Raw genomic sequence first — 18,593 nt, forward strand, 5'->3', positions numbered from 1 at the left:
GTACGTAACGCACATCGCCGTTCAAAACATTACGTCGGGTGACGTCATTTCGCGCAAAGCACGGCGGGAAATTTCAAGGGCTTTCACACTGGAGCGGTGCGCTAGCAGGACGGTAAGAAAAGTTTTATTATACAGTCTTGTACAACTGTAAAACAATAAATATTCTTTGCATGCCAATAATAACTAAACAAGCTGCACATTGCTCAAATCTTTGAGTAATAGGTGAAAACAATTTGTTTATTACCGCAGATAAAACAAATGTTCCCCATGATGACCAAGCAAGTTATTGTCTGGCTGGTCACTCTTGGATTAAGTTGCTTAGTATATATTGCAACTTATATATGGTAATTTATTTGACATTTAAACACACATGGGCACATATATAACAACATCTGAAGCTAGTTAATTTTTCTGATTACAGTTGGTAGAATATGTAGCAAATGCAGTACAGTGGGTACGGAAAGTATTCAGACCCCCTTAAATTTTCCACTCTTTGTTATATTGCAGCCATTTGCTAAAATCATTTAAGTTCATTTGTCCTCATTAATGTACACACAGCACCCCATATTGACAGAAAAACACAGACCTGTTGAAATTTTTTCAGATTTATTAAAAAAGAAAAACTGAAATATCACATGGTCCTAAGTATTCAGACCCTTTGATGTGACACTCATATATTTAACTCAGGTGCTGTCCATTTCTTCTGATCATCCTTGAGATGGTTCTACACCTTCATTTGAGTCCTGCTGTGTTTCATTATACTGATTGGACTTGATTAGGAAAGCCACACACCTGTCTATATAAGACATTACAGCTCACAGTGCATGTCAGGGCAAATGAGAATCATGAGGTCAAAGGAACTGCCTGAAGAGCTCAGAGACAGAATTGTGGCAAGGCACAGATCTGGCCAAGGTTACAAAAAAATTCTGCTGCACTTAAGGTTCCTAAGAGCACAGTGGCCTCCATAATCCTTAAATGGAAGACGTTTGGGACGACCAGAACCTTTCCTAGAGCTGGCCGTCCGGCCAAACTGAGCTATCGGGGGAGAAGAGTCTTGGTGAGAGAGGTAAAGAATAACCCAAAGATCACTGTGGCTGAGCTCCAGAGATGCAGTCGGGAGATGGGAGAAAGTTGCAGAAAGTCAACCATCACTGCAGCCCTTCACCAGTCGGGGCTTTATGGCAGAGTGGCCCGACGGAAGCCTCTCCAATACACATGAAAGCCCGCATGAAGTTTGCTAAAAAAAACACCTGAAGGACTCCAAGATGGGGAGAAATAAGATTCTTTGGTCAGATGGAACCAAGATAGAACTTTTTGGCCTTAATTCTAAGCAGTATGTGTAGAGAAAACCAGGCACTGCTCATCACCTGTCCAATACAGTCCCAACAGTGAAGCATGGTGGTGGCAGCATCATGCTGTGGAGGTGTTTTTCAGCTGCAGGGACAGGAAATATGAAGGCGCAAGATGAATGCAGCCAAGTACAGGGATATCCTAGACGAAAACCTTCTCCAGAGTGCTCAGGACCTCAGACTGGGCCGAAGGTTTACCTTCCAACAAGACAATGACCCTAAGCACACAGCTAAAATAAGGAAGTAGTGGCTTCACAACAACTCCGTGGCTGTTCTTGACTTAAACCCAAATGAGCATCTCCGGAGAGACCTAAAAATGGCTGTCCACCAACATTTACCATCCAAACTGAAAGAACTGGAGAGGATCTGCAAGGAGGAATGGCAGAGGATCCCCAAATCCAGGTGTGAAAAACTTGTTGCATCTTTCCCAAAAAGACTCATGGCTGTATTAGATCAAAAGGGTGCTTATATTAAATACTGAGCATAGGGTCTGAATACCATGTGACAGTTACATTCCCAGCATTAAAAACTGTTAAATCTATGGACTTACTTCCGCCTTAATTTCCTTCACACTATAAAAGCATACACCTTAAAAATGTTAAAGCTAATCTCAGAGAAATTGTTGTTTGTGCTTACTTACATTAGACCAGCTTGGCTGGATGTACATGGCCATATCTGATATCAGAAAGACCGATGGGAATACTTTAAATCACTGTAAGTAATCCATGCTACATACAGCAAGAGCCAAAATCTTCTGGGTTCTATGTAAAGGGCTTCCCCTCTGCACACCGTTCACTTGCTCAACACCTCTGCCATTCATAGAATGCCTTGTATGTTTTTTAATAAATACAATACAATATCTGATTGGTTGAGGTAGAGAGGAGGGCAGTGCTGTCACGACCTTCATCTCACCCAATCAGAGAATTAATTTAAAATAATACAAGAGTGGTGAAACAAGCAAAACCCTGTATTCAAATAGGAAGCCCCTCACACAAAACCCAGAAGACCACAGCTCTTAAGCCGCGTACACACGATCAGTCCATCCGATGAGAACGATCTGATGGACCGTTTTCATCGGTTAACTGATGAAGCTGACTGATGGTCCGTCGTGCCTACACACCATCGGTTAAAAAAACGATCGCGTCAGAACGCGGTGACGTAAAACACAACGACGTGCTGAAAAAAACAAAGTTCAATGCTTCCAAGCATGCGTCGACTTGATTCTGAGCATGCGTGGATGGTTGTGCCTACTAACGATCGGTTTTGACCTATCGGTTAGGAATCCATCGGTTAAATTTAAAGCAAGTTGGCTTTTTTTAACCGATGGTTAAATAACCTATGGGGCCCACACACGATCGGTTTTGACCGATGAAAGCTGTCCATCAGACCGTTGTCCTCTGTTTAACCTATCGTGGGTACGAGGCCTTACAGTATGTAGCATGGACTACTTCTGTGATTTACCACTTTCCTAGTGCCCCTCCAGATATCAGATATGGATACATAAATTGAGCCAAGCTAGCTCAATGTCAATACACAAATAAATTCCATGAGTTTCATTTTTAGATAGCATTTTTGTAATTTTATGTACCCCAAAGCATCTGCGCACCCAGGCAGGAAGTTAGCTTGCGGGAGTTTTCATAGTCAGGCTTCCAAGTATCTAAACAAGTAAACAGCAAAGTTTTGTTTATTTTGAATAACCAACCATGTGCAGATGAACTAAGTAAACAAGAATTTGCTTTCCACATGATTGGATAGTTAAAGTCAATATTCACACAATTTATTGAGAAAGATTCCCAATTCCTAATTCTTCATGCTGGCCTATCACATTATTAAGCTCATCTTTCTAAGATACGTTCTAAGTGGATTTTTAGCTAATAAAAGCACCAAATCAATAGGTTCTCCTTCATAAGTAAATGTCATTTTCTTTAAGATTAAATAACATAAACCACAATGCACAAATAATAGCTCCTAATAGATTTGGCAATAGACACCGATCTACTCTCCTTTTTATATACTGAAAAGTCATTTAGAGGTGACCATGTCATTGTGTTTCACTTGCTTGAATTTAAAATGATCAATCTATTTTGGAAATCTCATTTTATAAACCAAACAAATAAGTTGATAATTTTTAACATATGAAAACTTGAAAAGCAGTGCAATTCAATTAGCAATAAAATGTCCTGGCGAAGCTACGTTGCCATTATGTTTTTATTTTTTGGCGGATTGCTTTACATAATGAAGTCCTGCAAAGTTATTTTGTTCTATGGTAAATCTGATGAAAATCATGGATTTTAGTCCAAACACTCTTACCTGTTATTGTAAATGTATCTGTTGTATACTTAAAACTTAAAAACAGGTTCTTTGATTGGTCAGATTGTTTTTTTCCTTTAGAAGTTTTAGTTTGCTGGCCAAAAACAAAATTTGTACTGGATGTTCCAGAGGAATAAATTCTTTTCAGATTTCTAAAAACACAGGACAAAAACTGTATTCATTGTGAAGAAAAAAATAGCAATATAAGTTGGTTTTATATCATATTATACTGTATATTTTCCACTGAGTTTCTACCAACGGATTTTAATTTGCATTTCCTTTGGACTTGGCACAATATAATCTCATTATAAAAGCTGGATGCTGTTCATTTAGTAAAGAGAATGTTCAGTTTCCTAAATGAATGTTAGTAACTAGTTAGTAACATAGGGCCAGATTCACCAAAGAGATACGATGGCGTTTCTCCTGATACGCCGTCGTATCTCTGTTTCTATCTATGCGACTGATTCATAGAATCAGTAAGGCCGGGTACACACGGACAAACATGTATGGTGAAAGCGGTCCGTCGGACCGTTTTCACCATACATGTCTGCCAGAGGGCTTCTGTACGATGGTTGTACACACCATCGTACAGAAGTCCGCGCGTAAACAATACGCGGGGCGTGTCCGCGGTGTCGCCGCGTCGATGACGCGGTGTCGCCGCGACAATGACGCGGCGACGTGGGCGGCCCGCCTTTAAAATGCTTCCACGCATGCGTCGAAGTCATTCGACGCATGCGAGGGACGGCGGGCGCCTGGACATGTACGGTAGGTCTGTACTGACGACCGTACATGTCCGAGCGGGCTGAATTCCAGCGGGCTGTTTTAAAACAAGTCCAGGAATATTTGTCTGCTGGGAAAAGGCCCGGCGGGCAAATGTTTGCTGGAATTCGGCCCGCTCGCGCCCACACACGACCAAACATGTCTGCTGAAACTGGCCTGCGGGCCAGTTTCAGCAGACATGTTTGGTCGTGAGTATGGGGCCTTACGCATAGATATCCATAAGATCCGACAGGTGTAATTATTTTACACTGTCGGATCTTAGGATGCAATACCGCGGCCGCCGCTGGGTGGAGTTTGCGTTGTAAACCAGCGTCGGGTATGCAAATTAGCAGTTACGGCGGATCCCCGACGGATTTTCGCGTTCGCTACGTCGCCGCTAGTCTAGTTTCCCGTCGCAAAGTTAGTCGTCGTATTGCTATTGCTGTCTAAAGTATGGCCGTCGTTCCCGCGTCGAAATTTAAAAATGAACTTCGTTTGCGTAACACGTCCGGGAATATGGAAGTACGCTATGCGCGTCGCCGTTCGAAAAAATGACGTCACATCGCGCAAAGCATGACTGGATTTGCGAAACGGAGCATGTGCAGTAGGTCCGGCGTGGGAGCGCGCCTAATTTAAATGGCACACGCCCATTTAAATTGGCCCGCCTTGCGCCGGAGGCTGCCGGCGTAGTGTTCATCGCAAGTGCTCTGTGAATCAGGCACTTGCGATGAAAACTTGCGGCGGTGTAACGTATCTACGATACGTTACGCCGCCGCAGTTCTATGTGAATCTGGCCCTAAGTTTCTAAGTTGAGTGATGATTATTCACTTTTTAAAGTGAACAGTATCTACCACTTTAGTATTTAACTAAACTCTTTATAAATAATGGATAGTTCAGTGACACACATGCATTGGGGTTGATTTTCTCCAGCAATGGAGAATTTACACTTTGCAAAGTGAACTTTCACTTTAATTAGTGAAAGAGATAAAACTAAGGAAAAATTTATCTTTGCAAAGAATACCTAATGCAAAATAAAACCTAATATGCAAGAAAAAAAACCTGAATTTTTGCATGCACGTGATAGGATGAAGCCACAACCATCCAATTACATTTGAAGTGAACAATTTGTACTTCTTTAGTGAATCAACTCTTTTTTTAAATGATCATACCTCTCAACAATCCTGAATTTGTGGGACTGTCACGCATAAATGATGGGGTTCCATGGACCTCAGGATAACTTCACTGTGCTCTACTTAAGTCGATTGCATGCACAGGGAACTGACTTATTAAAGGTTGTCACACTTTCGGGTAGAGTTTTAGAATGAGAGTCCTGCTGCCCGATTACAGCGACAGGCAGCTGTACTCTACTTCTCAAACTCAGCTCAACAACATGACATCATTAATTTGTTTATTACTTGACTGAGATGGACCTCCCTCCCTATGCCTGCAATCCAGCAGTAGGTCTCTTGCCCTCTGAACTCCTACTCGATGTCATTATATTGGGGAGCACTGACACTGCCTTCTGCATCTCAGCATTTTTTTAGGTAAGGGTCAGCATCAAGTAAGGAAGGGGACAATGTCAGGTTAGTGAAGGGGTAGCAACAACCCTAAGAGCCCTTTCATACTGCTAGCGCAGCCGCATTAGCGGTAAAGCACCACTAGTTTTAGCTGCTCTTTACCACTGTTATAGCAGTGCTTTTAACCCCCGCTAGTGGCCGAGGAAAGGGTTAAAATGTGGTATTATGGGATGCCAACTGGTTTTATCAGAACTTCTCAGGGACAATTTCTTCTGTACAGGGCTCAGTCAGATGTAGCAAATGCCCATTACAGGCAGGGACCACAGGCCCCTTGGTTGTGTAGTAAAGTCCTAGTGGTGGCCAGCTGTCCTTCTGTGGCTACTGATCCCAGCACCACCTCTTCAGGCACTGCCAGCCCACCTGGCTGCAGCTACCTCTTTGACTAGCCCTCCTGGCTAATCTTCCACAGTCCTCCCAGACTGATTCTGTATCCACCTCAGACTACTCTCACCCAGTCCTCTCAGGCTGCCTCTCAGTCCTCCCTGACTGTATTACTCACCAGCCCACCTGGCTGTCCTCACACCTGCTCCCATGCCACTGGACAGGAATCCTCCTTGGAATATCAAAGGATCCCTCCCTGAACTCCCAGGTTCGAGGTCACCCCCCTCCCCCAGATTAGGGGGTTACCCTCAATGAGCCACCGATAGCCTCCTAGCATTCCATATCCAGCTTCCACCCAAACTATCTTCTCCCTGCAGAGCTGATAATGAGTATTTGAGGGGGCCTGCCCCTGCCAAACCATCTGTTGGGTATTGGTCTCATAACTTACAGGACTTAAAGGGTCTGCAACTAACCGCTTGGTGCCAGATACCACAGCATACCTTCAGATGTCTACTGGCATCCATGACTTAACAAGTCAGGGGTTTTTTGGCAGCCAAACGGGCCATTTTGGTGGAAAAAGGTGGACCTATTCAATACTAGGTGGGTGGTCATAGTTATGGATGATCGATATAGTTGCCACAGACTGCAACTGTTTCTAGTTTCTGAGCTAGATGCTCCAGGCTCCAGCCTGTGCTGTCAGCAGCTGCAAAAGCCAATGCTTTAGCTTCAAAGTGCAGGAAGCCTGCACTATGGTGCACTATTAAAGGTGGTGTCATATGCCACTTTCTTTCTTGAACCAGGAGGTACAATGCATAATGTTTAACTAATGCTTTACTGTTCAAATTTCGACTGGTTCATTTGGAACCACATTAAAATTGATCACTGGCCCTGCCGGCTATTTCTACTACAGCATCCCTTGATGGAATAAAGTAAAATAAGTCTGTATCTGCATACATATACCCACTGTTAATCCTCTGCATTGTGTAAAAAGGCTGATTGATCCTGTCTTCTTTGTTCCTCCCCTTTCGTCCACAGTCCCCAATCTATCTGCTGATAGAACAAAGGCTAGGGGACAAGCTGCACAGTTTAGTTTGTGTTGCTAGAGAGTTTTTTTTGTTTTCTTAGGAGAGTACATGTGATTAGCACTTGGCCAATCAGCACTGTCCAGGCAGAGGATTAGGGGTCCTGCAGCCAGAAAGGACAATAAGAGCAGAATGAAAACTCCTCCTACAAGCTTTACCCAGACACTGATAGAAGTCACAAGACTGCTCTAACTGCGGATGAAAAAGGGTATTTAGCAGTTTATATTTACTAAAATAACTGCATTTCTATGTTTAGTAACACTTTAATAGAGACAAAGCTACAAGAATCTTCACACCTTCTTCAATGACTGTTAAAAAAGATATATGTTTTAAAGCTTATCAGGCTCAGCGTGGGACTGTAGCTGCCAGCTGCTAATTCTATTGTAGATTTTTACAGTGCAGTTAAATAGAACTATAAAACGAAAGCAGGGTACTAGTATTCGACCTTTATTCCTCAGTTCCTTTTTAACCACTTAAGGACCTTGCCTACGTTTTAAACTTGTTGTTTACAAGTTAAAAAAAAAATTTTTGCTAGAAAATTTCTTAGAACCCCCAAACACTATTTTTTTTTTTTAACACCCTAGAGAACTAATTGGTGGTTGTTGCAATACTTTCATGTCACACCATTTTTGCACATCGGTCTTACAAGCGCACTTTTTTGGGGGAAAAATACACTTTTTTTTAATTAAAAATAAGACAACAGTAAAGTTGTCCAATTTTGTTTTTATATTATGAAAGATGATATTACTCTGAGTAAATTGATAACCAATATGTCATGCTTCAAAATTGCACCCTCTCGTGGAATGGCGACAATGGAGACAAGTTTTTAGGCGACGCTTAAAAAATTCTACAGGTTGCATGTTTTGAGTTACAGAGGAGCTAGAATTATTGTTCTCACTCTTATGCCCTATACACACGATCGGTTCATCTGATGAAAACGATCCGATGGATTTTTTCATCAGATATCCGATGAAGCTGACTTTCATCAGTCTTGCCTACACACATCGGTTAAAAATCCGATCGTGTCCAACGCGGCGACGTAAAACACAACGACGTGCAGAGGAAAATGAAGTTCAATGCTTCCGAGCATGCGTCGACTTGATACGTCGACTTCTGAGCATGCGTGGATTTTTTACCAATGGATTTCCCCACGGACGATCGTTTTTTTCTATCGTTTTTTTAACCATACAAACATTTTAAAACAGGTTCTTTTTTTTTTCACCGATGGGAAAAAAACTGATGGGGTCCACACACGATCGGTTTGTCCAATGAAAACGGTCCATCGGCCCGTTTTCATCAGACGAACCGATCGTGTGTACAGGGCATAACAGTCATGGTGATGCCTCATGTGTGTGGTTTGAACTCCATTTTCATATGTGGGCGCTACTCACCTATGTGTTCACTTCTGCACGCGAGCTCGGTGGGACTGGGTGTGTTAAAACCATTTTTTTCTTATTTATTTAACTTTTTACTTATTTATTTTACACTGTTCTTTAAAAAAAATTGTGTCACTGTAAACATCCCTTGTAACAGGAAAAAAGGCATGACAGGACCTCTTAAATATGACATCTGGGGTCAAAAAGACCTCAGATCTCATATTTACACTAAAATGCAATTTAAAATAAAAGTTGTTTGAAAAAAAATGTTCCTTTGAGAACTATGAGCAGATGTGACGTTTTGACATCGAGTTTTACTCTGCTATAGTATGGAGCCGGGTGGGGGCCATCTTGCCCTCACTCGGCAGCCAACCAAGCAGGGGACAGGATCCAATCGCCTCCACCGACAGAGGGCACCGGGCACCGCAAGATTACTTTTTGTGACAGGCAGGTTTAAATAGCCCGCCTGTCACCAACAGAGGTGCGCACGCAATGGCACCCGCGATCGTGAACCAGGGAACCTGGAGCACCTGTTACTGGCAGGATCTTCCTGAACTCAAGGGCAATGGGCAGAATGGCAGGACTGTCGTTCTGCCTGAAGAGGGTTACCAGCATGGAGAAGGCAAGTACAGATTGGCCTACAAAAAAGGGTTGGGATGAGATGCGTTTTTAGCAATATGCAATTAAATATATATATATATGGAATATAATTTTTTTTCCATATTAGCCAGGCTCAAAGTTGTAAACCAAAAGATTAATTTGGTTTAGTGCTTTTTTGGCACCTGAAGACCAGGTGATGTCAATCTCAAAGGTTTTAAATGTCCAGACTCATCTGACCTTGCCCCAACAATCAGCATGATGGGTTCTTCTAAGCAGTTGTCTAGAAAACTGAAACTGAAAATAGTTGACGCTCACAAAGCTGGAGAAGGCTATAAGAAGATAGAAAAGCGTTTTCAGATGTCAATATCCTCTGTTCGGAATGTAATTAAGAAATGGCAGTCATCAGGAACAGTGGAAGTTTAAGCAAGATCTAAAAGACTAAGAAAAAAATCAGACAGAACAGCTCGCAGGATTGTGAGAAAAGCAATTCAAAACCCACGTTTGACTGCAAGATCCCTCCAGAAAGATCTGGCAGACACTGGAGTTGTGGTACACTATTCCACTATAAAAAGATACTTGTACAAATATGGTCTTCATGGAAGAGTCATCAGAAGAAAACCTCTTCTACGTTCTCATCACAAAAATCAGCATTTGGACTTTGCAAATGAACATATAGACAAGCCTGATGCATTTTGGAAGCAAGTTCTGTGGACCGATGAGTTTAAAATAGAACTTTTTGGCCGGAATGAGCAAAGGTACGTTTGGAGAAGAAAGGGCACATAATTTAATGAAAAGAACCTCTGTCCAACTGTTAAGCATGGGGGTGGATCAATCATGCTTTGGGGTTGTATTGCAGCCAGTGGCACAGGGAACATTTCACGAGTAGAAGGAAAAATGGATTCAATAAAATTTCAGCAAATTTTGGATGGTAACTTGATGCCATCTGTGAAAAAGCTGAAGTTAAAGAGAGGATGGCTTCTACAAATGGATAATGATCCTAAACACACCTCAAAATCCACGGAGGATTACATCAAGAGGCGTAAACTGAAGGTTTTGCCATGGCCTTCACAATCTCCTGACCTCAACATAATTGAAAATCTATGGATAGACCTTAAAAGAGCAGTGCGTGACAGACAGCCCAGAAATCTCAAAGAACTGGAAGACTTTTGTAAGGAAGAATGGGCAAAGATACCTCAAACAAGAATTGAAAGACTCTTGGCTGGCTACAAAAAGCGTTTACAAGCTGTGATATTTGCCAAAGGGGGCAGTATAAGATATTAACTCTGCAGGGTGCCCAAACTTTTGCAGACACCATTTTTTGTTTTCTGTAATTTTGAAAGTGTAAATGATGGAATTAAAATCTAACTTTTTTTGACATATTATAAGAATGTATAATCTGTAATTTGCTGCCTTTTGGAGATTTTTCCATCTTTCCTTGGCTTCGTTATGCACATTAATACACATTTTTACCTGGGGTGCCCAAACCTTCGATCCCCACTGTATAACTACTGAACCAGGTAGATCTGTGGTGGGGGAAGTAGAGATACCTTTAAAAATAACACTAGCTCAGTTAAATGACGTTTTAGGCATGCATTTATGGCATGATACGGTCGAGTGCCGTGATTGATGGGTTTCGGTATGGTAGCGGTGACGTTTTAGGCATGCATTTATGGCATGATACGGTCGAGTGCCGTGATTGATGGGTTTCGGTATGGTAGCATTCATGGGAAAATTATGCTATACGCTGATGACATGCTACTCTTTTTGGGAGACCCTACCCTGTCACTGCCGGGGGTTATGTCCGTCATAACGCAGTTTGGTCACTTCTCAGGCCTGACCATTAACTGGTCCAAATCTGCCCCCCGGTAATCAGCTTGGGGCTGGAGAGAGGAGAGAAGAGAAGACATAAGCTTTTTCGTCAGCACCCCCCCCCCCCCCCCGGTTATCATTGGGGGTCGGGCCCCGGTGGGCCCAGGCTTAAAGCTGTGTAAGGCTGCCCTGCTGCTGGCATCTAAACTGCTGCACTTTACTTTCCTCTTTTCCTGTACCTTATTGCAAATACCCCAATAACCACAAATTCCTACTCACTGCCCCCCTTTCACTATTGCATCTTTAGGCAACACAGAAGCCAGAATCCCCCACATGCCCATCCCATGCTGACTACTGCACTGTTGATTATATCAGTGGTAATAACTCTGAGTTTGCCTAAAAGTGTTTTTTATGTAGTAACCAAAGCAACAATCTGTAGAACAAGGATATGAATGGAAACTCTGTGCTGACACAGATAATTGAAGTAAGCAGCACAGCAGACCACAATATTTCCAACATAGATAAACTAAAAAAAAAAAAAGAAGCAGATTGTATTGCAAACTGAAGGGTAGCAGTGTCTCACAAGTTTTCCAGAATAACCAAGAAGGCTGAAGAAAGCAACAGTATACAAAGGGAAAGTCTGCAGAACTCAGTAACAGTGGGGATATTTTTACTTCTGGCACAGTGAAACAAAGTAACTAAATAAGTCGATATTCATAAAATGGATAAGCCATAATTGCTACCAGTGCCTGATAGAATAAGTATACAGTCTTTGTTGTCAGTCACCACTAGCCAATAACATTAGTAATTGCAAAAAAATCAAAGAGAGAGACTATATAGGCTATAGGCCCAACACCACTAGCACAGGTACCAAAATTATTGCAGCTACTCTGTTTCCTAACCAAGACCAATATAACATCATGCCAAAAGATTCAGCAATATGTCAAAGTAATTAAAAAGAGACCCTTCTTTATAGATCTAAATTGTCCTGCAACAGAAAACCATTAGCCACTAATGTCAGCAGCTGCCACTACTATTCTTAACTGCTGCTCGCACTACCGTCCTCACCCACCACAATAAAAATGTATTAAGCCCTGTACACACAGGCAAGAATCTTGTCAGGAAAAAAACGAATCCCTTGCCGCTCGAGTGTACAGACTCTTGTTTCAAAAGAACCACGGTTCTCTTGAAAGGAAAGAACGTGGTGACGTCATCGCGTACGATGAGCATGGGCTCATCACATTCGATGCCATCACCGCCATTATGCTGCACCCTACCTATGCCCAGGAAGCTACCGCGCATGCGTCAAAGTCATTTCGAGCATGCGCGGGTTTCCACGGCGACAGGTAAGTATACACACTCTCGGGTTTCTCGTCAAGAAAACTGCCAAGAATCTCACAACGAGAAAAAAAGAGAACATGTTCTCTATTTTTCTCGTCTAGATTCTGGGCAGTTTTCTTGTCGGGAAACCTGAATGCCTCGTACACGCGCTCGGTATACTCGGCAAGAAACCTCTGCCAGTAGTTTTCTTGCTGGTTCTTGCCGAGTAAACCGAGCGTGTGTACGAGGCTTTCGAGTATTTTCATTTTATCTCATGCTGGAAAAGGATTATTTCAAACAAAAAAAAGCAAATCGGTATATATTTCCCAGATTGAACAGTTTTCATCCAAACAGGTGTCCTAATTTGAGATTTCACCCTAGAAATGGTCACACACTAGTAAATTTAAAAAAAACTAATTTAAAAATACATTTGTACACAAATTCTCAGTTCATTTATTGAATTCTGCTTTAAAAGTACTTAAAAATGTTGCTTTTAGCATTTGATTTTGAAGTGATTTAACTTTTCTGAACAAAAACATACAAGTTAGGAATTCATTCATTAGGGAAAAATATCCATTCCACTTCTTTCAATTTTCTTTTCACTGCAAAAACAGACTGACCACTAACAATTAGAAAATCAAACAAACATTCATAAAACATTCTTAAAAAATTTAAATGGAGTTCTACTGGTGTTATGGTGAGCCTTTAGCCTTGTACACACGATCGGATTTTCCGATAGGAATTTTGTGATGACAGCCTGTTGGCCGAAAATCCGACCGCTTGTACGCTCCATCACACAATTGTTGTCAGACTTTCCGCCTTATAATTTTTCTGCGGACAACGGTCTGCTGGAAAGAAACCCCAAGAGAGTGCTTCCAAGCATACAAAACAATTCCAAGGCAGCTGTTTTTTTTTCTCAGCTGTACTCTTTCCAATACTGTTGACCGGGTTTTATTGCAAAGGCTCACCGGTCTTCTATGGCTGAACAGTGTCAGAAACAGGTCCGATTCCAGCCACACAGAGCCAATACACCAAGTTCTGTGTCAGCCTCATGTATCTACTGACACCATCTCCCCATTGTCCGTTTTCTTGTGCCTTGTACAATGCATTCAGTCTCCACCCCTATGAAACCATTGCCTACAATCATTGCATGGACACGTGGGTAAGACTATCCAGACTCTTTGGTCACATAGTCATGAAAAAAGTACACTTATATTCCAAAGTAGCACTATCTGGTCCAAATGTTCTTTAAAGCCTCGTACACACGATCAGTCCATCCGATGAGACCGGTCCGAAGGACCGTTGCCATCGGTTAACAGATGAAGCTGACTGATGGTCCGTCGCGCCTACACACCATAGGTTAAGTAACCGATCGTGTCAGAATGCGGTGACGTTAAAACACAACGACGTGCTTAAAAAAACGAAGTTCAATGCTTCCAAGCATGCGTCGACTTGATTCAGAGCAGGCGCGCGGGGTCTACTATGCTGGCCCTTAAAAAAACAAAGAAAATTTCAAGTTCCCAATAAAAATACAGCATCACGTTAGTGTCCTCTGTCCCCTTTACATCACTCTCCCACTGTAGTGTCTTATCCCCCTAATAGCAGTGTCCTGTGCCCCTCCCCCAACAGTAGTGTTCTGTACCCCCCCAAACGCAACCTCCTCTGCCCCTTCACATCACCCCCTCCCACTGTATTGACCACTCCCCCCACAGTAGTGTCCTGTTCCTCCCAATGCTGTGTCCTCTGCCCCTTCACATCACTCCCCCCCACTGTGGTGTCCTCTGCCCCCCATTATAGTGTCATCTGCCCCACTCCCCCTACAGTAGTGTTCTGTACCCCCCAAAGCAGTGTCCTCTGCCTCCTTCACATCACCCTCCCCATTTTAGTGTCTTCTGCCCCCCTCCCCCACAGTAGTGTTCTGTAACCCCCCCTCCAATGCAGTGTCCTCTGGCCCTTTACATCACCCCCTGTAGTGTCCATTTTCTCCCCCCATTAGTGTAATGTGCACCCCCAAAACAGTGTTGCCTAATCCCCTTCACATCATGCCCTCTGTGGCGTCCTCTGTCCCCCTCCCCCACATACAAACAGCTCTCTATAGGTAGCACTTACCTGCCAGAGTTGGTTTCGTCAGGGTTCATAATAGCAAGCTAGTGACTGGTTGCTAGGAGTATCAAGCAACCAATCACTAAGAGGCTCCCACCCCCTCCTTCCACCCAGCTCCCGCCTCCCATTCTCTGCTCTGCAGTTAACAGGAGAGCAGCGGAATTTGGGAGAAGGCAGAGAGATCCAACTGTCGGGCCGGTTTACATTTCATATTTATCTTACATAGAAGAGGAAAAAAAAGAGGGCCATAATTCGAGGATATAATTGTTTTCATGCAGGGTCTACTTTAATTGGAAGACAGATAAATCTGAATATGATTAGCAGACACCTAGCTAGTTATGATACTTTTTTTTTTTTTTTAAGACTGGTAAATCTAGTATTTCATATTTAAATTTCAAAGTCCAAAATATAACAACTAATTTTGAGTTCTCTCTTTTTTCAGATCATCAGTATTGGATGATGTGGGAATGGACATCCCATACGATGCAGAAGAAATCAGACCTGGTAAAAAGAAGCTAATGATATCTTCCTTAATTATAAGCATGTCTTCAACATTTCTAATTATTCATTATGGTAGCTTTGTCCTGTGAAGTTACACCCGTGCTGTCACAGTGGTGCGGGAAATGATATATTGCTAAACATGAAAAGTGATTCAACTTTAATTTCACTTGTGAAGAAAAAAGCAGTTTGCCTTTCTTAGTTTCTAATTAGTCTGTAGAACAATCAACCACAAAATGATCTGTTTGAACATTTAAGTAATGCTACATTATTACATTATTGCTACTATTATTGCTATACAATATATTATTATTCTATTATTACTAATATTGCTACTATTATTGCTATTATTGCTATATAATATATTATTATTATTACCATTATTGCTATATAATATATAATATATTATTATTATATTATTACTATTATTGCTATTATATATACTATTATTATTATTACATTAATGCTACTATTATTAAATTAAAGGGTCACTAAAGGAATTTTCTTTTTAGCTAAATAGCTTCCTTTACCTTACTGCAGTCCTGGTTTCATGTCCTCATTGTTCGTTTTTGCTCTGATGTTGCTGTAATTCCTCTCTGTTCTGGACACTTCCTGCATGTCTGTTTCCTGATAACCACAGTACTGGGAGATTTCTCAATGTGGTGACTAATCAAGGAGGTGTGATTGCTGTGTGTCTAAAACCCCTCAGCACCAATCCAGTTTCGTTTTGCAAAACCTTCACTGCCCTCTAGTGGCTCTCTGGCTCTGTACATCAGAGAACCAGGAAACAACAGCAAAAACGAAACTAAACTGCAGGTACATTATATGATTGGTTTTTATCTATTTTTAATCATTTTTAAAAGGAATCAGTTAACTATTATGGGCCAGATCCACAACCAGCCGGTGTAACTTAAACATTCGGATTTAAGTTACACCGCCTGAAAATTTCTACCTAAGTGCCCGATCCACAAAGCACTTACCTAGAAATTTTCGGCTGTCTAACTTAAATCCGGCCGGCGCAAGGCGTTCCTAATTTAATGGGGCGAGTCCCATTTAAATTAGGTGCGCTCCCGCGCCGGCCGTACTGCGCATGCTCACGATGTCATTTTCCCGACGTGCTTTGCACGGTTTTACATTGCGCCGGGTTTTGAGAATCGCGACGGGCGTAAAAAAAAAAAATACGAGTTGCGGCGGAAAAAAAAAATAATTTGAAAAAAAAAAACGGTGACGCGGGATAGAAGGGTCTACTTTTACAAGGCCTAAACAGTTTAGGCCTTGTAAAAGCAGCCCTAATATTGCGACGGCAAACTAATACTTACGGAGAAAAAAACGAAGCGTAAAAGCTTCGTGGATCTCCGTAAGTGCTAATTTGCATACCCGAAGCGGCATTTCGAATCGAAATGCCCCCAGCGGCGGATGCGGTACTGCATCCTAAGATCCGACAGTGTAAGTCCCTTACACATGTCGGATCTTCTGCCTATCTATGAGAAACTGATTCTGTGGATCAGTTCCATAGATAGAAAACGGAAAATTGAATACTTACCTTTCCGTAATTTTCCTTTCCTGGTGCCTACCCATGGCAGCATACCAATGGTCATGGCTCCGCCCCCGACCGACCCACAGGACCTATTAACTCTCTAATAAAAGGAGTAATCCCCCCCCAGTTAGGCATTCTTAGTAACTAGACCTCAGACCCAAAGAGCAAGTCAACAAGGGAGGGTGTATGCTGCCATGGGTAGGCACCAGGAAAGGAAAATTACGGAAAGGTAAGTATTACATTTTCCGTTTTCCTGGTGCCTCCATGGCAGCATACCAATGGTCAAATAACTCGCTTACAGGGAGGGTACTGCTCAAAATATATTTTAATGAATTACAGAACAGATTGCTGTAGCACTTTTCTCCCAAAATCGCGGGAGGTGAGAGCTGCCGGATCTAGGCTATAGTGAGCCATAAATGTGCTGAAGGAGGACCAGCTTGCCGCCTTGCAGATCGTTTCCGGAGAGACCCGAGCCAAGGCTGCCCAAGATGATGCAATTCCTCTCGTCGAGTGGGCGTTCACCGCTTTGGGAATAGGGAGACCACTAGCCCGATAGGTGTTTTGAATAAGTTTCACAATCCAGTTAGCTACTGTTGTTTTGGAGGCCGCTTCTCCTTTTCTTGCCCCTCTGGGGATGATAAAGAGTCGTTGGCCCTTCCGGAACCCCTGTGTGAGTTTTAGGTAATGTTTTAAGGACCTGGCCACATCTAGCTCGTGTAAGTTCGAGGAGTTTTGATCTTCTTCAAATGCTGGAAGGACCCATTCCTGATTAAGATGAAAGGCCGAAGGGACATTGGGAATGAATTGATGAATAGGCTGCAAAACCACCCTGTCTGGGAAGAATGTGATATAGGGTTCCTGAGCACCGAGAGCTTGGATCTCCGATATTCTGCGTCCCGACGTGACAGCAATTAGGAAGGCCGTCTTCCAAGTGATGTCCTCCAGCGAGCATTCCTCTGTAGGGGCGAAGGGTGGACGTGCCAACGCTTCTAAGACTACAGTGAGATCCCACTTGGGATATAGCGTCTTCCTAGGGGGGCGTAATCTTAGGACCGCCTTCAGGAAACGATCGACTAGAGGGTCATGGGCCCATCTGGTATCCGTTAAGGCTGAGATGGCAGACACCTGGACCTTTAGTGTGCTGTGGCCCAGACCCAGGTCCAGACCTGATTGAAGAAACAGCAGTACATTATGGATCCTGGGAACTAGAGGGTTGAATTGGTTGGAATCCGCCAGAGCTATAAACCTCTTCCATATCCTGTAATAAGTGGCATTTGTGGAAGACTTCCTTGCCTGTAGGAGAGTTTGAATCACCTCCTGAGAACACCCTAAGCTGCCCAGCCTCCTCCGTTCAATCTCCAGGCCCTCAAACTCAGGATCTCTGGGCGTGGGTGAAGGAAAGTTCCTTGTGACAGCAGGCCGCTCTTGTGAGGTAGAGGAAGCGGATTGCCCAGTGCCAGACTGACCAAGAGTGGGAACCAGGGTCTCTTCGGCCAGTATGGAATTATCGCTAAGATGGTGACATCCTCCTTTGTCAGCCGTTGGAGAAAGCGTAGTATTAAGGGTGTTGGGGGGAAAGGCGTACCCCAACCGGAAAGACCATGGCTGTATCAGGGCGTCCACCCCTGCCGAAGTCGGACATGGGCCCCTCGAGAAGAATCGTGGGGTTTTCGCGTTGAGGGGTGAGGCAAAAAGATCTATTTGGGGAGTCCCCCACTGCCGGCATACTGCATTGAAGACTTCTTGGTCTAGCGACCACTCGTTGTTGCTCACAAACGACCTTTCTTCTGCTTCTGTCTTGAGGGATCAGACCACTCTTTCCCCCCGTGACTCTGGTGATTGCGGAGTCCATTTTCTCTCCGAACAGCGCCTTCCCGTCGTACGGGATGCGGCACCATGATTGTTTAGACGATGCGTCTGCCGCCCATGGTTTCAGCCACAGGGCCCTTCTG

General features: G+C 43.0%; 1 protein-coding gene across 9 annotated transcripts in view; it reads left to right on the top strand.

Moving 5' to 3' along the window:
* Positions 1–18,593, top strand: part of LOC120942938 (protein prune homolog 2) — a 159,259-nt gene that overhangs the window by 31,678 nt on the left and 108,988 nt on the right. For all 9 annotated transcript variants that reach the window (XM_040355920.1, XM_040355928.1, XM_040355910.1 and 6 more), the window contains exon 2: positions 15,049–15,110. In XM_040355920.1, coding sequence (XP_040211854.1) covers positions 15,049–15,110 — 62 coding nt within the window. The remainder of the gene's footprint in view (positions 1–15,048; positions 15,111–18,593) is intronic.

This window comes from Rana temporaria, chromosome 1 (assembly GCF_905171775.1).
Source record: "Rana temporaria chromosome 1, aRanTem1.1, whole genome shotgun sequence".
Classification (NCBI taxonomy): Eukaryota; Metazoa; Chordata; class Amphibia; order Anura; family Ranidae; genus Rana; species Rana temporaria.